At 45.7% G+C, this 24,058-nt stretch overlaps 1 protein-coding gene across 4 annotated transcripts; it reads right to left on the bottom strand.

The window, feature by feature from the left end:
- Positions 1 to 37: 37 nt before the first annotated feature.
- On the bottom strand, positions 38 to 23,751 carry LOC117583664 (protein tramtrack, beta isoform). Of its 4 annotated transcripts, XM_034272132.1 has the most exons (6): positions 23,197 to 23,729; positions 8,894 to 9,232; positions 8,213 to 8,815; positions 8,059 to 8,146; positions 5,769 to 6,894; positions 4,312 to 4,626 (listed from the first exon to the last, which is right to left on the bottom strand). In XM_034272132.1, the coding sequence occupies exons 2-5, from the start codon at positions 9,035 to 9,037 to the stop codon at positions 5,783 to 5,785; spliced, it is 1,947 nt and encodes a 648-aa protein (XP_034128023.1). In that variant the 5' UTR covers positions 9,038 to 9,232; positions 23,197 to 23,729; the 3' UTR covers positions 4,312 to 4,626; positions 5,769 to 5,782. The 4 variants fall into 4 exon arrangements, with proteins under 4 accessions (XP_034128020.1, XP_034128021.1, XP_034128023.1 ...); XM_034272129.1 differs by lacking the exons at positions 4,312 to 4,626; positions 5,769 to 6,894 and adding an exon at positions 38 to 2,717 and having other exon boundaries at positions 23,197 to 23,751; XM_034272130.1 differs by lacking the exons at positions 4,312 to 4,626; positions 5,769 to 6,894; positions 23,197 to 23,729 and adding exons at positions 38 to 2,717; positions 11,238 to 11,533.
- Between the last annotated feature and the right edge of the window lie 307 nt (positions 23,752 to 24,058).

Below are 24,058 nucleotides of genomic sequence, written 5' to 3'. Positions count from 1 at the left end.
ATCGAATATTTGTTTTAGTAAAATTCTCTTTATTTGAAAAGAACTCGTTCAAGTGTCTTGCCATGAATCGAATCGTTAGCCTAGAGTTCGCTCGCTTCTGATCTGTAATATCTTGAATATAATATCGTATCGGATTGAGCGCATTGTAAGTTTAAGTCGTAATGGTTGCCTTTTAAGTAAATTGTTGATGTGATAATACAAGAGGATCCCACGTCTCGTCTCGTCTCGTTTCGTTTCGTTTCGTATAAATATCAGTTCAGTTCAGATTTCTACCTCTTCACTGGGAAGTCCTTTGCGCATTTTGTTGTACATTGGAACATGCCTTAAAGTCTAAGTAGTACATATTTATATCATAATTAAGTAGTCGATAATTAAGTTTACAACATTTTGGTGGGGCCTGCCTTCCGCGTTGGGGGTGGCCCCTGTACCAAATCATTTTGATAATTGCACAAATAGCCAATACATTTGATATCATTTCATCTTGTCGCCAAGGTAATGAACAAAAAATTATACTACAGACTTTGAGTATTAAACAAATCTCCTATGCCTATACCTAATGTATATGTACAACAAAAAACAATAAGAATGCTAAATAGTTCACAAATAATAAGAAAGTTTCAACAAAATCACAAAAAAAAGAAGTTAAAAAGTTCTAAAATTGCCTTACCCCAACCGTCCTGGGGTTCGCTTTCAACTCTGTAAATAATTGTTTAATAATTAAAGCCGAAAGTCATTAGAGTTCACTGAACTGTGTGTGCAAATGGCAGGTGGGTTTGCCAGCAGCTTAGGCCTAAGGATTACAGTCTTACAGTCTAAGGATACATTAGCTTAAGAGTGTTTTCGTTTTAGTTAAAACTTATTTGTTAAGGCTATCTGGACGGAGCACGTTGTAGTCGTAGTAGCTTAGTATTGCTTCAATTTAACTAACAATCCTGTTGAGTGTTTTTCCTTATTCCTATCAAGTATTCTACAGTTGAGAGAGCTCGCTATAAGGTGCGTTCAGTATGTGTGTGCGTTAGAGTTAGCATTAAGTGGGGGATCCCCTTCCAAAAGTCTTTACGTTGCGGTGGTTTGTGCGTTGGTGGCCAGTGCCAGGCTCTTGCCCTCAGCCACCGAACATGTGACGGGCGGCGAGGGTGATGGCGATGGCGACGGCGACGGTGAGATCTGTATCTCATTCTTAATGATGACATCGTGATGCAGGCTCATCATGGCCGCAGCGGCTGCCTCGGGATTGGAGCCCTCATAGCCATCACTCAGCTCCGGGTCCTGGTCCGGGTCCTCCTGCTTCACGTCCTCTGGCAGCAGCATGCAGTTGTCCTGCTGCTGTTGCTGCTCCATCTGCTGTTGCTCCATTTGCTGTTCGAGCTGTAACTGGTACTGCTCCTGCTGCTGTTGCTGCTGCTGCTGCTGCTGCTGGTACATGGAGGCCTGCATGTCGCCAGCTGCCGCTGCGGTGATCAAATACTTGAGCGGACTGAAGGCGCCCATGTCCTTGGGTGGCGTAAAGTTCTCGTGCGTCATCTTCAGGTGGTTCTTCATCTTGTCCGGCCGCGAGAACTCCTTGCAGCACACCGGGCAGGGGAACACCTTGCGGTGCTTGCCCTCGTGGTAGAGGAACGCGTGACGCTGGAAGCTGTACTTGTTCTTGAATGTCTTTTGCATGTTCTCCTTGGCACACTCTGTGCACCGATAGACGCCCTCCACCACGCTGGCGTACCGAAACAGATCCAATCCCCGAACCGACATCTCCGTCAGATGCTCCGCCTGATCGTCGATCGTCGACTGTGCCTTGCGTCGCACCCTTCTCCGCTGTATGGGACGCTTGACTGGCTTCTTGGAGCCCGATAGGCGCGATGGATTGCTTGCCCGGACACCGCCAGATGTTGATTGCGTTTTGCGCTCAGACTCGACGACTCGATAGCCAGGCAGCCCCGCATTCTCGTCGGCCAGTGTAAGTAAGTCATGATCCTGCTCATCATCAGCCTTATCCTGCTGCTCGGCCAGGCAGAGTAGCTCCATGTCATCATCCGGATACTGATCGGCGCTCAAGGGCGATTCCTGCTGCTGCTGCTGCTGCTGTTGTTGCTGCTGTTGCTGCTGGTAATAGTCCGCCGCCTTCTGCTGATTGGCGGCCATGTGCAGCAGTAGCTGGTGGTGCAGACTATCGCTGTTGTTGGCCACTTGTGCTGCCTGCTGCTCCGCCGCATTGGCCAGCGACTGCAGTCCACTGTGTGCCTCCTCCTGGCTCTGCTGGCTCTCGATGTCAGTCTCCTCGTTGGTGGTTGCAGCTGCGACCGCTGGCAGCCGACTGGCACTGGGCACCTCGGGATCTTTGGCCCCGCCACGCAGTTGTTGCTTGAGCAGAGAGTTGCTGTTGCTGCCATTTCCCTTGGGCTTCGACTTTGACTGCGACTGTGTGGGCGATGTTGGCTGGGTCTGTGCCTGTGTCTGCTTCTGTGGGGATGTGGTGTTGGGGTTAATGGCGCGTATCTTCAGTCCCAGAATGGTTGGCAGGTGCACTGGATTATCGCCAATCTCCAGCAGTGTGGCCACCGCTGGCTCTGCCACAGAGTTGGTAGTTGAGCCTGCCCCCGATCCCAGTGCTGATCCTGCCATAGTAATTGTCTTGGCCGAAATTGTGGTCGTCAGCGTTGAGGTGGAGCCAAAGAGTCGTTGCGAGAGTTCCGGTGTGGCCTGCGACTGTGCGGTTGGGACTGTAAAAATATAGATTTAAAAATTAATTCCAGAATCTTTTCAGATCAAAAATAAAGCTAAACGTTTTGGGGGACTACAATCAAGAATAAAAACCAACTAGAACTAAAATGAAATAAAAACAATCAATTTTTGGTTCAGAACTGATTTTTTTGTTTTGTGTGTTTTTTGCATTGTGTATTTTATTTCTCTTGTTTTATTTTTTGTTTGTTTGTTTCTTGTTGTATTATAAAATGTTCTGCTTGCTCTTGCTTTCGCCTTCCTACTATAACAAATAATTAGTTATACATAAAGATATATATATATATCTGATATCCGATTAATATTGCGTGTGATTCACTATTTAGTAGTTAGGTTTTTGTTGTATGTATTTTATAATTAGTCACTATCATTAAATCGTATCGTATTCTCGTATTTAGCTAATTTTAAACGGAAACCAAGTTTACCAACGAATTTGCAGACAATTTTCTCATTCACAAATGGAAGTTTGCTTGCCTTGCGATATTCTGGAAAGATCTGGTCAGATATATTTATATACATATCCGTATATTCATATATTTCTTTGGGCATCAAAAGCATGACTCTTTATATACTCGTATATATTATATATTATGTATATTGATTGATTGATTGATTGATTGATTGATTGATTCCTCGAAAAGTGTTCGAGTGTCGTGGACATCGTTTGAAAGCGAGAAAATTGCCGAGGATGAATTGATTTTTTGTTTGTTTTTTTAGTTCTTTGAATGCACAAAATATTTGTAGTGTATATAGAGTAGATATATATATATTAGAAGTAGACTAAAAATAAAAGTAAAATATAGTACAAACAATCTACAATATATATTGTGTTTGATTTTTAAATGTTTTAAGTTTTTGTTTGTTTTGTTACAAGTAACGCAAAAATAAACAAAAGATTGGAAGATGATTCTTTTGGGTTAGACATAGATGAAGAAATCCTTGAAATTGTGGGTATTCTGTTGGTGGAGATTGTTAGGTTGGTGGTGGTGGTGTGGGGTCGACGGCGGCTTACGGACTAAATTGCACTAGCTACCACTAAATAAAGAATTAAAAACAAAATTATTTAATAAATTAGCGTACGCAGCTTGTTTATTATTGGATTGCGCATAATTTTTAGTTTTAATTTTTATTTTTTTGTATGTTTTTCTTTTTTGCTGAATCTTTTTTTAGCAGCTTTTCAGTGGATTTTTTTTTTGTATGTGTCAAAAATTTGAACGTTTTCACATGACTCGAGGAATAAACTTTTTCTTGTTGTCTGTTGTTTATTTTTGTTTTATATTTATTCTTCTTCTTTGCAGATTTTAAACCTTTCAGTTTTGTTTTGTTTTGTTTTTTTTTTTTTTTTTTTTTTTTTTTTTTTTTTTTTTTTTTTTTTTTTTTTTTTTTTTTTTTTTTTTTTTTTTTTTTTTTTTTTTTTTTTTTTTTGGAGATCGTTTTGCTTTAACAACAACAAATTTGTAATTTTAACATTCTCTATTTTTCTTTTTCTTTCTGTATGCTGCGGTTTTTCGTCTCTGTTTGGATTTTTCAACTGCATTTTAGCGTTTAGGTTTTTGCTTTTGCTTTTGATTTTCATTTTCTTTGGCGATAATTTAAGCCTCCGATATACAACATAAATCGTTCAATAGATTGATGATAAATTATGTTTACTTGTTTATGCTCATTAATTAAATAATATTATCATTACAATTATTATTGTATATTATTGTTGCTGTTTCTATGTGTAATTACAATTTATAGACGATCAGTGATCGATTAACAATCGACAACCCATCCAATCCCCACTCTCGATACCAACGAAACATTTGCAATCTTTCCTTGGATATCTCCTGTGGGGAGTGGCATCTATCTGTATAGGGTGCGTGTGTGTGTGTGTGTGTGTGTGTGTGTTTGTGGGGGTGTGGTGTGAGTGACTGGGGGTCACAAAAGAGGACCTTGCGCCCAGACTCGGATTTAACTTTTAACTAGCTTCATTTGAAGGCAACAAGGTAGATTTGCGCTCCCTCCTCGCATACGATTAACATTAAAATTTTGTTTGCTTTTCCGTTTCCGTTGTGTTTAGCTTTCGATTCGTAAGATGTAATAATAATAATATAGATAGTATATAGTAATTAACATAAGCATATCTGAACATAATATAATGATAAATTAATTAATAGAACTACGTGCTAAACATACCATTCAATGTGTATAGATATTTTTTGTGTATTTATATTCTGTATCTTAAGTTATGCAGATACATTTTGTTTTTGTAATTAACTAAAAGTGCAGAAGGTTTTCTCTTTATGTTCAGTTTCGGTTTAACTTTCTTTCTAACCTTTGCCCCTCGTGCCCCCCCAGTGACGTGTCGATTCTTTTAATAAGGCCGCTCTGGTGTCCACAACACAAAATGATATTTGTTTTTCATTGAAATATATTTAGATATATTTCGATCCGTAAAAATAGTAATCGCATTGGTGGTTTTTGTTTTGTTTTTTTTTTTTGTCTGTTTAGGATTAGTTTTGGAAGTGAGGGCGGGGCGTGCGGGTTTGACTTACGGCTAAAAATAAAAGGTTCGGTTCGGTTTGGGTTGGATTGGATTGGATTTGGAAAAATAATTGCACAACATATTATAATATGTATTTATATGAAATATAAAGACTGCTAAACGGTTATTTTGTTGTTGAGGAAATACACCGTTTTGGCTCGCCTTTTGGATAATCAAAGATTTCCACGTTGCCCGGCATTTTCTCTCGAATTATTCGTATTCTCGTTCGTATAAAAGAGGAACGCAAAATAATAGTTAGATTATAAAACAAAAGCCAGAAGTAAATAACTAAAAACAAAATCAACAAAAAAAGTCTACCCCCCGGTCCCCCTGCACAGCGAGCGCCTGGCGCCTGCTTCTCCTCCCGATCCTTAGATTCCACTCCCCCATTGGATTCTGCTGGAATATTGTGTGGCTGCTTCTCCTGGAGTCAACCCTTCTGTCTCTGTCTGTGTGTGTCTGAGGATTTCTTCTTGGGTGGGTGCTATATGGTTTATGGTTTATGGGGTCAGGGGGAGATTACTGCGCCGCCGCAGCGGGAGCTGCAGGTGTCGTGGCCACCGTCAGCGGACCCAGGGAGCCGCTCGATGACGAGGTGGACGACGATGATGAGGTGGAGAGCGCATTGCTGGTGGCGGGCAGCGACTGATTCGAGTTCTGGGCACTCAGATCTGGAGGCGGTGGCGTTGAACCACCAGACACGCCCAGCGGCTGATTGGCCAAAGTGGCGGCTGCAACGCTGGCCAGCGCCGTTGAGGGATTTTCGATCTTGTGAATGATCTTGACGTGCGCGGTCATGTTATCCTTGCGCGTGAACTCCTTGAAGCAGAAGGGACACGGATAGACCTTGACGTTGCGCTTATGCGAGGTCACATAGTGCCGGCAGAAGTTGCTGATGTGCGTGTAGACGCGCGAGCAGACCTTGCAGCGGTACGTGTGCTCGCCCTCTTTGGTGCAATAGTCCCGGACGGAGCCCTCCGTGTCGCCCTCACCAATATTGCTGCTGAGATTGAGCTTGGTCTTGACGGCCGGCGAGCCAATGGTGACGCCGCCGCTCAGGTTCGGCGTGCTGCCGCTCAGCGAACCGGCGGCCTTGAACTTGAATCCGTCGCTGCTGTTGTACAGATCGAGGTAGTCCTGGCTGGTGAACACACCCTTCACCTCGCCATTCAGCTTGCCCGTCTTCGGGCGCTTCTGCACGCGCGGCCTGGTCGATGAGGACGATGCGGGCGACACTAGCGGCGTGGAGGCAGCGTTCGCTTTGCCTATGGGCGTGAGCTTCGGTATGCTGACCATACTCTTCACCTGCGCCCCCCCAGCGGCCATTCCGATAATGTTCATCTTGAGTCCGCCACTGCTTAGGCCGGATGTTGCTGCCGCCGCTGCTGCCGCCGTCTCCACATGGTGCTTACGTTGAGCGGCTATCAGGAGCGCCTGCTGGCGTGCCTGTTCGTTGAGGTGGTTGTTGTTGTTGCTGCTGGCTCCACCTGCATCGGTTTGATCCTGCGTGGGCGAGCTGTTGTCGTTGACGGGATTGTATTTGAATTCCACGGGCTCATCGTACTCGTCCAGCATCAGTTGTGGCTCCATGTACGAGGCATCCATGCCATCGCCATCGCTGTCGTTTCCATCTACAGAGGGAGCAAGAGAGAGAGAGAGATTGGAATGTTAGTTAGGTCTCCTCTTTGGGGGTAAAGGATGTCAGTGTAGTGGTGATGTGTGTGTGTGTGTGTGTGTGTGTGTGGGTGCAGGATGTATGCAAGAGAAAGGCAAAACACAATGACGCGACAGTGTGAGAGAATAGTTTTGAGTCGGATCGGAAAAGCTATAGGGATTTCAAGCCATTTTTTTGTATCAACGCGTATCGAAATGTTTTTCTATTTGTATCTGGATTTGTATCGAGTATTTCCTCTGCTATATTCTGATATTTTTTGATATGAAATAATGGGCGTAGGCGGTCATGAGGTGCGATGCTGTGGACGTTCTTTGCATTTTCTGGAGAGCCATCGATTTTTGCGCGCGTTAATAATTTTGGAAACAAAACAAAAATAAACTGAGTTTCTTTTTTCTTTTCTGATTTTATTTTTTTTTTTAACTTTTTCACGTCGGCCATGAATCCCTGTGAGCTTCAACCCGATCCTCAACATCACAATTATTTCTCTGCTTCAGCATTTTTGTGGATTTGCATTTCTGTGGCATCAAAACCGCTTCATGTTTTCTTGTTGTTGTTGTTGTTGTTGTTGGGGACACTCACCTGCCGACGGACGGTACAAGCGCACTCGACTGGGGCGGGGTCCTATAAAACGCTCTCTGCCGATTGATTTTGATTCACTGAACGAAACTTTCGATTGTTTTCTCACATTTTTTTGTTCACTATGATGGGGGGAAACCGACGCGCGTGTAGAGAAGTTTGGATATATTTTTGGTATGGTATCTTTCGATCTAAATTGAAATGCGTAAAATCCCTTTTAGCTTTTCCGATATTCAAATAATTCGAAATATTTTATCATTTTCTGTCGCAGATGAGAGATGTGGCTTCACCTTTTGGTTCTGTTTTGGATTGAGGTTGTATTTTGATTGTATTTTACTCTTTTTTGTTGGTGCACTGAATGATTGACCAGGAGAATGATGTAGTATCGATCGACTGATTGATTGATTGGGTTGATGGTGCAATTCTGTCTCTTAGATTAAAGGTAAAAATGATCTTAGGGTCTATACTATGTAATGTACAAATATGTTTTGTTTCTTGTATATCTTATGATAATCTAGAGGCTGAACATAAAACATGGACTCACCGGAAGTGCTGTTGTCTTCTGCTTGATTAACCACACGATGATCCTTGGAATTCTTTGATCGTTTCGAGGGCAGAGAATCGCGACTTTCCTATAAGCGGAACAAAAAAGATTAGCACCGCTGTTAGGGAGTGGTTTACCGATTAGGAAAACTCACATTTAAATCATCATTATTGCCAGATTCCTGTTGATCATCGGAGCCATCATCGTTGCCAGAGTAGGAGTCGTTTACCAGTTTGCCATTGCCTATGTCCGAGTCGTTCATTAGGTTGTCGCGTTCAAAGTCTTCGTAGTCGTTGCCGGTGCCATTCGAGCTGCCGGACAACTTGCGGGGCCTGCCCCGCTTACGTTTGGGCATCAGGGCGGAGCTGAGGAGTGACGGCTGCACCGGCAGTGTGGCACTATTGGCGGCACTTGCGGTGCTGGCCAAAAGGCTGGTCTGTGACCGATTGCGCTGCGGCACCAGATACGGCTGAATGCGCTGTAACTGTGGCGGGGCTGCTGCTGCCGCCGGTGTGCTCTCTGCCGGCGAGGGCTTATCATCGTTCACCTCGGTGAGGCCCTTGATGCGCAGGCTCTCGGCCACGCGCAGGAATGCGGTAAGACGCTCCTGATCCACGGACACCTCGCCGCGATACATAAAGTCCAGCAGGGACTTCATATCGGAGTAGGGCACATCCTTTAGTATGACAATCGGATGCTTTTCCGGATGATTGATAAACAGAGCGTTGAAGTATGGGCTGCAGGCGGATAGCACCATCTGTTTGAAAGGAGAAAAATAAACCAGAGTTAGACCAGTTAGCCAGTCAACTCGGCAAGGAAGGAAGTATATACTTGCCTTGTGTGCTTTTAGGTATTGTCCTTCCACTGCCAGCGTCACGTCTGTGAAGGTTTCTGCGTGGAGTAGCTGATCGAAGACCGACAGCAGGTTGCTCTGATGATTGTTCCATCGCAGGCAGAATCGTTGGGATGCCATCTTCATTTGGAAGCCGTTGTGGTTGCGGTTGCCTTTTGCTGATTGATTCGATTTTCGGACGGGGTGATCTGTCTGGATACCCTATATAGTGATCTTCATTCAATTGTTAGGCGTGGCGCGCGGGTCTCATTTAAGGTCCTTGGAACTTGTCCTGCTTCCTGACAATCGTTGTAAAGTACAGAACTTATAATCCAGGGCGTGCTGTAATCAAAGGGACGTACACTCCGGTTAGTTTCAAGGCGAACTTTTCTTTTAAAAGGCTCCTGCTATAGGATGCATATTCCATTTCCCCTCTCCCGTCTGTGTTTGTGTCTTTCAGTTGGATATTAGAGTTTCCCACTCGTGTATGAAGGGAGGCTCCGTAAATGACTCGCAAGTGCAAACAAAATTTAATTTAAGAGACGACCCCGCGGGTCAAACTGCCGTCGAAAGGTTCCCCCCTCCCTACCCCTGTTCGAACATTATGCAGGCATTCATTGCCGAAGCCACGACGACGCCAGTCAGGAAAAGTAAATGAGGAAATCTAAATGGAAATTTCAAATGTGTTTCAAATGGGCAGCAAATTACAACAACAACAGCGACAACAACAAACAATCCCAAAACCCCACCACACACACGCACCGATCGACAGAGTCGCACAGAAGGTTAGTGAGAGGGGCAGAGTGCGGGGGAAAGACTGTGAGAGTGAATGGGGATGTGTGGCTGTGTGTGTGGAAATGGGACAACGACGCGGCAGCAGAAACAGTTGCCTGTAAAAGCGTGCATGTGGCTCTGTGCGTGTGTGTGAGTGACTTGAAAACTTGCCAAAGGGTGTGTGCGTGAGTTTTGTGAAGACAAGAAGCAGAACGAAGAGCAGGCAGAAGAGGAAGGCGAACGGAGTGAGTAGGAGAGCAACAACAGAGGAAGCAGAACGGAGCAGAGCAGCAACAGCAAGAGGCACGTAGACGACAAAATGGAAAAACTTTACGCCTGCCATAAAAAAACAAAAAATGTAACTAAAACGGATAAAGTTGCTTTTACGACTGATGGATACCCTACGTTAACTCGAAATCCTGGTAATTCTCGCTTTAGTTTTGCATCTATTTGATTTATTTGAGAAGGCAGAAGTGCTGCTTTAGTGCACGCGAAATGTAATTCCACCAGTTCAACAGACTCCAAAATCAACCCCGATATGGATTAACAGACTCTGCTTGTGATGCTGATCGAAAACGTTATCTTGTTAACGAAAAGTACCTGGTACACACATAGACATAGTACATACAGAAACAAAACTGGAACACAATCCCCAATCATCCATCTATAAATTGTTGTGGAAAGTCATGAAATTCCCATTGGCACGTTTACAGGCATGGCATGGATCCACTTATCACTTTCTGACTTTCTGCTGCTGTTTCTGTTTTTGTTATTTGCTGTTCCGCCCTCTTTCGTGCTGTGTACGTATCAATTCCAACAAAAACATCCTTGGCGAACGAAATCATGAAGAAGGAAACGGACGGAGACGGAAACACATGCAAACAAAAGTTGTCGGTTGTTGTCTTCGTTTACGTTTTCGTCTCCCAGCTCCAATCCCCTCCGTTGCTGAGAGGAATGCGCGGCACTTGCTAAATATTTGCCAAACCACCAGACCGACCGCCCGCCAGTGCGCGCTCTTTCTTATCTTATCGGGTTGCTGCCTGAACGCTTTAATTGAAAATCATTCCAGTTCCAATTCCGACCTCCTTGCTAGTTACCTCCGTTCACACAGAGGGTCACACTGTTTCTTTTCACTTTCTGTTCCGTTTCTTGTTGGGTCCCACTATTTTATTTAGCTTTTGCTTTGCACTTTTTTGTTTTTATTTAGTGGCGGCGCTGCACTTGTTCAAATCAATTGAAGGGGCAGAACCATTCAATAACCAAAGAGCGGGAGAGAGAGCGAGATCGAAAAGACGGCACCACACACACACAAAACCACAATCACCACACAGCTTTTGCAAACAGTTATTAGGAGAGCTTTACGAAAAGCTTTTGTCGCTCAAGAGCAAAGAAATGTTCAAGAGAGCAAGCGCGAGCTCACACACGATCACAGAAATATACTTTTTACATATTTATTTTTTCATCTTATTCATGGTTAGATTTTTAATGGAATTGTATTGTTTTCAGTTTGTTTTCGCCGTGCCGTGCCTCTGCGGCACGCACTAGTATTCCGTTTACCGTTGCGTCTGCTTACTTTGCATGAATTCAATTAAATATAACTTAATTCCGTCTGCAGTTTCGGTTTCAGTGTTCAGTTTACAGTTCCACAGACTGAACCCGTCCTCACTCTATCAAAACTCGCGCACGAATGAGTAAGTCAAAGTCCTCGACGCAGGAAGTCGACTGCGCAGCGGCACACACACACACACACACACGGACTGGCCTCTGCCTCTGCCTCTGCCAGTCACGTCGTCTGCTCACACGGACACTCTGCGCCTGATAAGAGTGGCGGCGGCGGCCCTGGTTTGGCTGTCGTTCTAGGGGTGGGCGGCACGGCACGGCACTGTTCTGCTTGCCTGCGGCGGAGAGGAGATCACTTTACAGACCAGACAAAAAAAAGCAGTGGGAATACATGCGCTTATTTTTACACCCCCTTTGAAACACACAAACACACACACTGTCGCATAGGGGCAGAGGGAGACGGATTCAATTCATTTTCCACAATTGTAAGCACCTTTCTTTTTTTTTTTGTTATATATTTTCTCCTTTTGCTGACGCCTGCAGTTTTTTCCTTTCCTTTTCTTTTGTTTAATTTTAGTTTGTTTCTGCTTGGTTTTTTTGTGTTTCCAAATTTCCAAGTGGAAATTTTCACAACTCAGGCGGCGAGAGCAGCGTAAAAGAGAGAGGGAGAATGACGGCGAACAGGGAGAGCGGTGGAGGAGAGGGTGATGCGATCATACCGAACCGCGATCCGCACGAACGAAAAACGAAACGAAACACTTTTGCCGCACGTCAAATTTCGTCCGTCCCGGTTGAATCCAAAATGTGAATGAGCGATCCTCGGGCTCCCAAGCTCCAAACGACCACGTCCACGAACCGAACCAAGCGTCGTCGCTGTCGTCGTCGTCGTCATCGCTGTCGCTGCCCCACACACACACACCCATGCATCAGCAAACACACACGAATGCACACTCGTACAACATAGCCAACAATCCTACATCCGTCGAGGCAAGGCAGCGCTGCCAGCGCACTCACAAAAGGAATGAGCACACACACATAGCACAGTCACACGCTTACATTCACAGAAACAGGCATAGGGCTGGCGGCTGCCTGCTGTTGCTGCTGCTGATGACTTTGTAGACTTTTCGCTGGGTCCCGTCCCCAAGTCTACACGAAAAAAAACTGTTGCGGTTCTCTTGCTCACTCTCCTGCGCTGCGCTCTCTCACACCACAACACCACGATCTCTCACGCTGCTCTCCTCCGCTGTCGCCGCGCTGCTTGCGCCTTTGACTTTTTGAATTTTTAATTTCCTTTACACGCGATGACTAGAGAGAGGGGGCAAAAGAGGAAGGGGCAGGCAGGCATGGGTCTCGGTCTCGGGGCTGTTGCTGTTGCTGTTTTGAGTGAGGGACGGGCCAAGAGCGTTGACGAAACGGGGTTAAAATGAAAAACATGATGGGGGGGGAAAAAGCTAGGAAAAAACAACAGTAACAACAAATACAGCTTTTGGGTGCGCGCAGCAGCCTCGTTGATTCCATCTGTATGAGTGTACATGAGTGTGTGTAAGGGCATTAGGCGGCAGTTGGGTTGGGTTGGGCCTGGTTATTGGGGCTGGGCCACCCGACTGGGGCGCTGCCTTTTTTTCAAATTGGATTTTTCTCCGACATCAAACTTGCAGTTGGAGGAGGAAAAACATGTGGAAACTTGAGCCAGTCCCAGTCCCAGTCCCAGCGATCGGTACGTGTGTGTGTAAAGGAGCGCCAGACTGTATGTGTGTATGATGGGATTACGTAATCAACTGTAAATTCTACAAGTGGGAAGCGTCGTCGACGTCGGCGTCGTTTGCAATTGGAATCGAAGTCCTATGCACGAAGTGAGCTTTGGGGCAAAGTTCTGGTCTCTCTACACTTTACTTTATGTAGCTTTTATCCTCTACACCTTTGATGGGGTTTTGTTGTTGCATTGTTGTTTTTTTTTGTCTATTATTACTATCCCCTACCCCTACAACGGAAACGATCGTTTCGCCTAATAGGCTCTCACACACACACACCAGGTTAAATAGAGAGAGAGAGAGAGAGAGAGAGACAAATAGCGACAACTACAACAATAAGGTAGTCACTGAATCGTAAATTCCTGTTGCTAGTTCTGCCGCAGTCGCAGTCGCTGTCGCTGCCTCTGCTTCTGTTGTTGTTTGCCTTGCCCTATTGCGTGTTGTTGGTTGGTCGCTGCGCCTGTGTGCCGCTTTTCTATACCCATCAGCCTTGAGGGTATTCCTATTCCGACCAGATGGTTGGCAAAGGAAGCATTTTCCCGTCCAAAAAGTGTTACGATTTTAGATTCTAGATCAGCAACAGTTTAAAAGTAGAATTAGTCATGTCCTTCTGTACATTTTTCACTTTTTATGGCTTATAAAAAATACTCCGGTTAAAACTTTCAACAGATTTCCTGAATATTAATCATAACTGTAACCCTTTACCATTAACGGCTCATAGAAAACATCGAATCTTCAAGGGTATCTAAATCTTCGGACCCCGCCAGGGGCTAGCCTTCCTTTCTTGTTTTTTCTACTTTTGAGTGGCTTTTTGTGGAGCTTTGCCACGAACGATCGCTGGTGCTGCTGCTGTGGCTTCGGTGCGAATCCGATTCCGATGATTCCGACGACTGGGGCTGTGGGGCCGTGGTTGTGGCTTGGTGGTGGTGGCCATTGTTGTTAGTTTTGTTGCCGTTCGTTCTACTTAGTCGCTGGTCTAATACGGACAACATCTAACCACTCTATCTAAGCTCTATGACTTCCTCTCTGCACCACTCTCTACATGCACAGGCGGCTGCTGGCTGATGCTGCTTTTGCTCCTCTCCTGCTTGTAGTTTTTATCAGCAAAAAAAAAGAAGTTACAACAATAGATGCCCATGCCCATCCCCTGCCCATTCCACTGTGTATGTGAGTCTGTGGTAGTATTAAGTAAAACTGCGGAGGCTGGAAGTATAATCGGTGACAGGGGGGCTCCACAAATTAACGCCGCCGCCTGAAGATGACGATGTTGAAATTGTTGTTGGACGGCAGTGAAAACGGAATGTTTACACTGCTGGGATTCGGAATCCGTTCCGTGTTTCGGGGGTGTGAGTAGAGGGAAACACATACAAATAGGATGATCAATTATATTGAACGATGTTTTGGATGTGAGAGATTTTGTGAAAATAGCAGATCCCTTTACGGATCCCTATTTACAGGATATTTTACATGCATTTACTGTTCTAGGGTAGGTTCTCCGATCACAGAGCTAATGTTTATAACCATTTTCTAAGCCATAAGAGAAGACAAACCAAGGGCCAGAGAACAATGAAAAACTTAAGGAAAACATCGCTAGTATGTTCACGGTCTTTTTCTATATCTGAATTCCTGCTTTACCTGAAGGAAACCTATCCTTAGTTTCCGCTTTGGCTTCCTTTACCGCCATGTGGCGCATCTTGATCGTGTATTTGGTGGCTCCCAAGACCATGCCCGAGCGATGGATTGCCAATGGATTACTCAATATCGTCGGCTTTAAGTGGGTTTCTGGCTCCAGCTCTATGGGCTCTAGCTGCTATTTTATTGATGTGGTTGTCTGCTTGTTCGTCGGTCGCGGTTGTCGCGCGGCTGTGGAATTGTCATTGTGGGGGGACCCTGCCTTGGGGCATGTCCGTGTGTGTGTGCGTGACACTCTGCCAATGTGGCATGGCCCACACATCTTCGCCCCCACAAAAATCGAGAGCTTGAGAGCGCCCCACAGCCTGTGATTGCGGCAGCATGGCATGCGTGTCTCTGCCTCTGTCACGCTCTGTCTCTCTCGCTCTCTATGTTTCCATCATCTCTGTATTTCGCTCTTTGAGCAGGAAAGTTAGAGAGAGGGAGGCACAGCCGCTCTCTCTCTCTCAGCGTCTGTTTGATTTCCTACAGCGTCTATTTACTGTGTAAATACTAATAGAGATCGGCCTGAGAGACGTTAGGAGAGCGTAACTGTGTGTGTGTCTGTGTGCTGGTTTCCTACATCTGTGTGTGTGGCAGCCAACTGTTGATGACTGACTAACTGGTGCTCGGTGGCCGGATTCTGCTGCTGCTGTTGCTGCCGTTGCTGCCATTGCGCGGAACAGGTATCGCAGGTTGGCACCAAACACATGTTCCTACCTCCCTCCCCGCCACCCCATTCCAACCAACGAACAGCACCCAGCGCCTCTTTCCTGCCACTACCGCTTTGGGGCCGCATCGTCTCGGCCCGCTAGCCGCCAACTGTTTTCCAAGTCTCACTCCCGTTCACCCCACCCCGTCTGTTTCTATGACTTTTCTAATGCTTCCTCTGTTTTGCCCGCTTTGGCCGTGCGCTTCTCTCCTTAGCGCCAGACAGCGACGACAAATTATGGATACCCTCTCCATATCAGTGGGCATTTATGACTTTTGCAGGAAGCTTCTACGGATCCTAACACCATTATTAATATATTCATTTAAATTTAAAGAAATTGTGTGCTACGATCAGTTGATTTTTTACACTATGCCAACGATGGATCTCTGATCTGAAAGCGTATCAAAAGCTTCGGCCCAGCAGAAAATAGGCTTCCTTTCCTTTCTTTTTTTGTTGTACTTTGTACTTTTTGCCTTCTTACATGCCTGGCATTTCTCTTCTAGTCGTCGCTCTTCTCCTCTTCCTTACTCTCCCTTCCATCCTATGCTTGTGCTCTCCGCACTCCACACTCCGCACTCCTCCTCCTCCACTCTCTTTCTCGTTGAGCTTGGCGCTCGTCAGAGCTTCGTTTCGTTTCGTTTTCTAGCTGTCATAAAGTCCCGTTGTTGTTTTTGTTGCTTTTGCGTCTGCCTGCTGCTTCTAGCTCTTTCTATCAATTTTCGAGCTCTTTCTAGCCGCCTTTGGCTTTTGTTCGCCAAGTGTAAAATTCCTTTGCACGTAGGCAATCCAGTGGAGGAAAAAAGCTTGGCTCAAAGCCACATACAGGTATACATTTGTATGTATGTATATATATATGTACTGCACACAGGCAAGAAAATAAAAAAAAGGTTAGCAGCCAAGCACGTAAGCTCCCATAGTGTAGAGTAGTTGGAAGCAGGTGGGGGGCATGTGGCTGGGGGCGACAACGGGCAGCGTGGGCCGTTGTTCAATGCCAAACACACAAACACATGCACGTAGAGTAGGACTCAAAGTGGGGGCTTGAAAGTCCCCCTCCCCTACACATAGTCATAGTTTTTCGAAATTGTCATTCAAGTGTAACCGAGCCGAGCCTCGGCCTAGGCTTGTTATTACATACCCACACACACACCCAAAAGAGATACATTCATACATATGTAAATATATTTATGTATTTGTAAATATGTATAGGGAATAATTTCATTCATAGAGAAATTTAATAATAGACGAGAGGAATCCCCACTGTGCACTATGGCCTTCAGTGTGTGAATTTTTAATCAGAAATGCAGCAATAAAAATATAAAGTAATTAGTGTATAGGAAAAAGTGTAAAATACTTTTGCAGATCTATGCACCCTTTTTGCATCTATTGATGGAAGAATCTTGTCATCGATTTGTCCCATAGTGCGTGTAATAAAACCACCAACAACATCCATCGTGTATTCATACATTCACACAGATATTACCACAACATGTGTGTGCGTGCATCTGTGTCTGTCTAGTGGTTCCAATCTGTATATGGCAAACATTTGCGGAGGAGTGAACGACAAGAATCGGTTGGGGTCTTCCATTCGACTATGAAACAAGCATCGGCGGCCAGGAGGAAGGGACTGCAAACTGAAGACTGTTCAATGCTTCACTGAACAGTGGCAAGGGGCTGGGGGGCTAGTAGTGAGGGAGGGGTTGTGTGATGGAAAGGAAAAACTTGTTGCCTTCGCTGGAATGAGCTCACCCTAGAAGCGCGATCAGTCTTTCGGAAACAACGGGGGTACAAACTACGAACTGCCTGCCGACTGAATGACTGATTTGTGGCCATCGTTAGACACAGCGTTGGCAGCCCCAAAAAGAGCTGCCAACTCTCCGACTGGTTTTGTTGATTACAAAATAGTTTTTTTCGGCAGACATTTTGTCAACCATAAAACTGCAGCCCGGAGAGCTTGGAGCTTGGAACCAACTAGAGCTGAATCTGCCATAGAGGGGCGTCTCTTTCATCTCCCCATGCGATGAGGTCTGAACCACTCCTCTGCCCCTCACCATCGAACCGACCAACCATCACCACTGGGGCGGCGGCTGTCAGCATTATTGATCTATACATGTTTTTCCTTTCCTTCTTTTACGTGCTCTTCACGCCTCGCCACGACGACCCACACAAATGGGAGAGAGAAATGAAATTGTTGCTGGTGTGGCCCCTTCGTCATTTGCGCTTTGCTTTTGAGAGCTTTTTATGGTGGTGTCCTTAATTTAGACATTCGAAATGCGGGTCAACAGCGAAATGGGGAAAGTTCCGGCATCGGCCAACGACCAACGACCAACGGGCCCACCGGCAGAGGAAGCACTCAACGACACACTTGGCCAAGCACTCAACATGGAAGTCCCAGTGAACAGTCCCAGTCTCATCAAAATTGTTTCAATATACAGCAGACGGCTATTTACTTTGTACATATAATTTCCTGGAATATTTCAGAACAGACTGCTGTGCCTGATGGTCGCTTCCTTGGGCTCTCTAGATCGAGTCATGTTTATCAGTCGAATTTTCAGATGCTATAGCCAAAACAGAAGCTTCTTTGGCGCCCAGAAAAGATAAAGAGATCTTCCATTGAATGGGAGGATGACTGGCTGAATAATCTCTCAGTGGGAGAATCACTGGCTAGATTTTTAGGTTTCACCAATGTTTTCCAAGGGCCGATCGCTGATCTTTTGACCTGTTCAATGGGTGTTTTCCTTTTCCGTTCCTATCAGTGGACAACAAACTGCACGTGTCCATTGCGTTTGTTTACTTTTGTGACCATAGAATTTTGTGATTCTCTTAACCGCATTTCGACTGATAAGAAAAGAGCCAAAGGAAGTACATTATATACATACATACTATGTACAATCATACATATGCACACATGTGTACTTTGGGACATGGTACGAGTTCTATAATGTAAAGATAAAAGACACCAGCTACACATTGGAGGGAATTCTTGAATGCCTTTTCTTCTAGGAGCTCCACCACAAGAAAAAGCTTTATTTGATTTGATATTTTGGTTGATAACAGCAACAGCAACAACAACAAAGAGAGCAGTCAAAGCGTGGAAGAGTGAGAGCAAGATCGAGAGAGAGAGTGAGAGCTGAGTAAACATCAAGTGCGATCGAATTTAGAAATGCCGGCATTCTGGGAGAGAGTCTCTTGCACATGTGCTTTGTGTTTTGTGGCTGTCTCTTTGCTTTTGCTTCGCTGTGTGCTTTGTGATTTCTTTGAATTAGGTTGCTTTTGGGCTTATCCGATGACGCCTACGCCTACCATCGGCCATCCCTCGCTCCTGGCGGCACGTTAATGTAAATTCGAAATTTGGTGGGGATATTTTTAACATGACCCAAATGCCGGAAGGGGGGATCCAGCCACCAGAAAAATCCTCTGACGAAACTTTACCGAACAGCTGCACCCGTCCCGGACCGCCTGTTCCATCATCCTCTCCACCCACTCACCCACCCGCACGCACGACCACAGCTGCAGCATACGCCAAAGAGGATCGTTCGGCTATCGCTTCGCTCGGATCGTTTGACTATCGCTTCAGTTTCAATTTGCCTTGTACGGCTGACAACAAAAGACAAAGGAAACGATGACCAAAGGCAAAAGGCAAAAGAAGAGGAACAGGCACCCCACTTGCTTGGCAAGGGTCTAAGCTGGAATACCCTGGAGTGGTGTGTGATTGCTAAAGGAGATTGCAAATCAACACTCAGCTCACACAAAACAGAAGCCAGCTTTGCAAATATTATGGCAAATGTTTATGGCGTGCAGACATTCGTCATAATAGTTATTATATCTTTGTCGTTTTCTTCGATGGTAAGAAATGAGATATCCCCGCGCTTCGTTGTGGGCAAAGGGTATCCTCACGGGCAAAAAAAGCACGCAGTTTGCGCTGCTTTCTCTTCGTGCGTTTGGGGGAGGGAGCCTCTGCCATCGTCAACGACACGGCTGCGTGCATATTTTTGTTCTCCTTGCTGCTCTCCTGGCGTGCCTGTCTCAGCGCTTGTGTGTGTGCATGTGTGTAGGCCCCTTGATAAAATTGTGTGTGTCATCCCCCGGTTGCCTCCCCTGCGACCCCATGGCCACTGCCACCGACGCGCACTCAATTAAGCTTATCGCGCACTGTCCGTGCCCGGGCCCGGGCCCGTGTCCGTGCTGTGTGCGTGAGTGTATATATGCCTGTGTGCCTTGGGGATATTTGTTTGCTGTTCGTTTTTGTTGTTGTTGCTTTCTGTTTAGAGGTGACTTTCCTCTGTGCGCGCTCGCTCCTTGGAGGCGACCACGCAGCGCGAGCGAGGAAAAAAAAGTACCGAGTATCTCTTCTGCCTGTCACTGCCCCCTGTCCCGTGTTTATGTTTATGTGTGTGTGTATGTGTGTGCGTGTGGCAGGCATTGGTGTCGTGTGCAATCCGGCCCCAGAGCAGCAAGCGGACGCAATCGAACAAAAATCCTCTTTGAGAGGATTAAAATATACACACAGCTTTTGTCGTTGTTGTTGTTGTTGTTGTTTCTTATTCTCATGTGCTCTTTGCCTTTTGCGCAATGTGGGGACAGTGGGCCAAAAGTGATTGTGCGACCAAGGACTGGCGATCAATGGAAAATGATGTGTAGAGATATGGATTCTTTCGTTCAGTGCGATCATCAAATGTGATGTGTAAAAATGGAACGGAGAAGACTCCTGGCTTTGGTTTTTCGAGCACCATCTGCCAATGAGTTTATTCTTATCATCAGCCGTCGTACCACTGTGCCTGTGCCTGTGTCCCTTACATCGCCAGAGGCCTCCCATCGTCCCATAAACGGACAATGTCCCCGCCAAAGCTTAAGGGTAGATGTAGCCATCAGCGACGGCGACGGCGACTGCAACTGCAACTGCGACGTCTACGTTGGCAGCGTCGCTTTCAATTACCTTTCATTTGCATTTCGCGAATTTGCTTATTTCTCTCCCTCTGTCTCTCTCTTTTTACCTTTTCCCTGATGCGCACACAGCCTTAAGTCGGATGCCCGCTGTCCGTTCTCCTTTTTGATTTTCCCGTTCTCATGCAAAATAGGAAACGCCTTGTGTGTGTTTCTGCCACTGTGTCTGTGTGTGCGTGAGGCCTCCGCCACAGGGCGTATACTTGACGCGGACATTGAGCTGCGTCGACTGCGACGCCGACGGCGTTAATTGAATTAAGGCGTTGCAAAGGCTTAAGGCAACAGCAAACGGAAATCGCCAAATGAGGCGAAGGTGGAGGCGCGCGAGGCACGTGTGTGCAGTCCGAGAAAATCCTTTTTGGCCAAGAGACACAACAAAAACGAACCCAAGCTGGCCCAATTCCTCCCGGCTTCAACGGATTCTTTTCGCTGTGCATTGCTGGCTCTTTGGCTTCTGTTTTGCCTCGTTGTTGCCTCCTTCTGCTGTTCATTCGGACTGATTTTTCATCTTGCCCACATTCTCTTTTCGCTGATTCTTTCTGCCTGAATTACAAAACATATTTTGGTCACTGACCTTTTCTTTTTTGCCTTTTCTTCAACTTTTTCCGTGCCGCCTGCTTTTAGAGTTTTTTTTGTTGTTTCTCTGATACGTTTTGTGTTGTTCCACTTTTGAATTTGGGTTTATACAGTAGTTGGCTTCAGATTACTAATTAAAACAGGAGATTTACGAGTCCAAGTCCGAGTCCGAGCAGCGGAAAGTGGATGGAAGTGGAATGGAATGACGATCAAAAGCATGTCGGTAGATAAAAATCAAAATGGCATTCATCAAAACTGCACGAAAAAGGAAAAGAAAGAACCATCTGGATGACGAAAGTATGTCTTTATGTACATACAGACATACATATGTTTAGCCTTTTCCTTGGGCTAGCTGCAGCTTGAAAAGTGAAAGAGATATGCGAGTACGAAACAGCTTTAAATAACAATCATTAAGGAGCGTATTGTGTGACTAAATGACTGACTGTATACTGCTGATAACCGCACGATTCCTACGAATTCTTACGAATAATAATGAAAAAAGATTTGAGGGTCAAAACTGTTGGCTATAATTGCTGAAATTTGATAATCAATTCTAAAATGATTCGATCTGAATGGATTTGAGTTATAATTTGTCTAACGGACAGCTAGAAATAGAGTTACGATCAGCCTTCTATTCATTGTATTCTATTTGGTTTTCGAACCTTTTGATTTCTTGGGAAAACCCTTATAAGTGGAAGAGAAGACTGACAGCAAATCAGTGCAACGAAGAATCTGAAATATTTGTGAAAACGGCCACGCGCATCGGCAGAGAGAGAGAGAGAGAGAGAGCAGACACAACCGTCTCTCTCACACGGGTCTCTTCTGCTCTCTTTCTCTCTTTCTCTCTCTCGTTCACTCTCTTTCCGATATTGCGTATACGACGCTTGGGACTTTTACTTGTTGACTTTTGTTTTTGGGGGAATTTTTTACCGCTGCAACGCGACAACGACAACAAACAACGTTTGTTAGTCATTTCTTGCTGCTCACGTCTGCTCTCTGCTGTGGCTCTGTGCCTGTTGCTGTTGCTTCTTCTGCTTTAACTGTTTCGATCGCCAGCTGAATAACAGTTATAATTTGAGCATAATTTCGACTGGGCGCAAGGTGCTGGTATGCCTGTCCGTCTGTCCGTCTGTCTGTCTGTTTGTCTCTCTCTGAGTGTGTTTAAAAAGCTCTTAGAAAGAGCTAGAGATATATGGAGAAGAGAGCGTGTTACTGTTGNNCGTTTCATTAACAAAACAACCGCAAAATTTATGTGTGATCGGAGGCTTTGCATTCGTTTCCTTTTTGCCCCAATGAGAAATAATAATTCATGATATTTGTTGTTGTTTCTGGTGTGTGCTGTTGTGGTTGTTGTGTTGTGTGAAGTGGGTTAGCCAGACACAGTCGGCGAACGGAGATTGGAGACTGTGATGTATGTAGATGGAGATCGGGTTGAGATTTGCATAATTGAATTTGTGGCCCGCGTGCATACAGGTGCTAGGGTTGTCGCAGGGCCAGGTAAGCAGGGTTGTTCTCCTCGTAGCAGCGGAAGCTCGTGGAAGTTGCAATCAAAGATCATTCACACACTCAATCAATCATTTATTCAGCTAATCATTCACTCATTTGCTCTGTCATTCATTCATACAGAAATTTGCTCAAGCACAGGGTGGGGGGATCAGGCAATGGCCCTGGATAATGGAATGTTCCAGGCCACTGGAAGCCGAAGCCGTACCGAAAGGGGTGCGGCTGCTGCTGGAATGGGAAACTGGAACTAGAAGTGGAAGTGGAACATGGAAAGTGGGCGGAGGGAGGGATATAAAAAAAAGAGAAAAAAGGAAATGGGCGACGGAAAATGACAAAGATCACTGAAGCAAGACCGACAAATAAGCAGCAGCAGCAGCCGAGACTGAAAACGGACGTTTCTATGAGTACGAGTACGAGTACGAGTACGAGTGTGTCTAGTATCTGGTATCTAAAGCGGTGGCGCATTACTCCCCACACAACAACAACAACGGCAACCGAAACAGCAGCAGCAACATTGTGGGCCTGTGTGTATCCATCAGATACATTAAGTGCCTGACGGCCCTGCCTTGTTGCAGCTGCGTCTGTGTGTGTGTGTGTGGGAAATAGCTGGGGGGAAAATGTATCTGGCAGGCATTATAGATTCTCGTATTAGATTGCAAATGAGCCCCAAAGGAATTTCAATCAGACTTTTAAAGCTGAAACGAATCAAATGTGCTCTCATCCTCTTTTTCTTTCGAATTATTTCACTTGCCGGCTCAAAGTTCGAACGAGTACGGAGTACACTCCGTAATTCCTGGAAAGATCTTGGCCAAACTTACCGTTTCTTGAAAGATTCTTGGAAGTAATCCGTGAGCTGTCGTCTGTGCTTGGGGTTTTGGTAGGTTTTGCAACACTAGAGCACTTTTTGTTGGTTTGTTTTGTTGTGGGTTTTGGATTCGTTTGAATGTGTAATTGTTGATGCTGTTGCAGTTGCTGTTGCAGTTTCAGACGAATCAAATCATAAACAGTTGTGCAAAAACATAGTCCACAAGCGAATAATATAGGAGGCGAAAACGGAAGACAAGCGCGAACATGAAGCCAAAACGAAATGCAAAATAATAAAAGCTTCAACGCTTGGTGGCGGCTGCAGGGAAACGCCGCGTACTCGGACTATCAACGGCGGCGCACGAATCTCCAATCAGAACTGAAACGTAGGGATGCCGTGTGGGTCCCTGGAACCGAACGACCGAATTGCCGAAGAGTGTTGTGCTCCACCCGAACACGGACACAGACACACACGAATGCCAACCGAGAGCGTTGATCACGAAACACGAACTGAGCGGACGTTTCTTTGGGGCTGCGGCTGCGGCTGCGGATGGGGCTGGGGCTGGGGCTGGAACTGTGGATGGGCTCTGGGAGCTGGCTGGGTGGGGTTGGCGGGCGGGCGGTCGGTCTGGACTTGTGTGAGTGTGTGTGTTTGTGTGGGGGTCTGGCTGCCACGACGACGAACATGCGCGCGCCTGTTTCGTGCTTTGGGGCCTGGGTGGATAATAATACAATATCGTAGCTCTGCTCCCGTTTCGCGTTTTGTAATTCAGAGTTTCAAATGTGATAAATGAGCATTGCCCCTCTCTCTCTCTCTCTCTCTCTCTCTCTCAATCTCTGTCTATGTCTGAAGTCCAAGCCTTGGACCGAAACAAA

This window comes from Drosophila guanche, unplaced genomic scaffold (assembly GCF_900245975.1).
Source record: "Drosophila guanche unplaced genomic scaffold, DGUA_6, whole genome shotgun sequence".
Classification (NCBI taxonomy): Eukaryota; Metazoa; Arthropoda; class Insecta; order Diptera; family Drosophilidae; genus Drosophila; species Drosophila guanche.
Note: the sequence above shows the minus strand (reverse complement) of the source record. Positions and strands in the feature narration are given on the sequence as shown.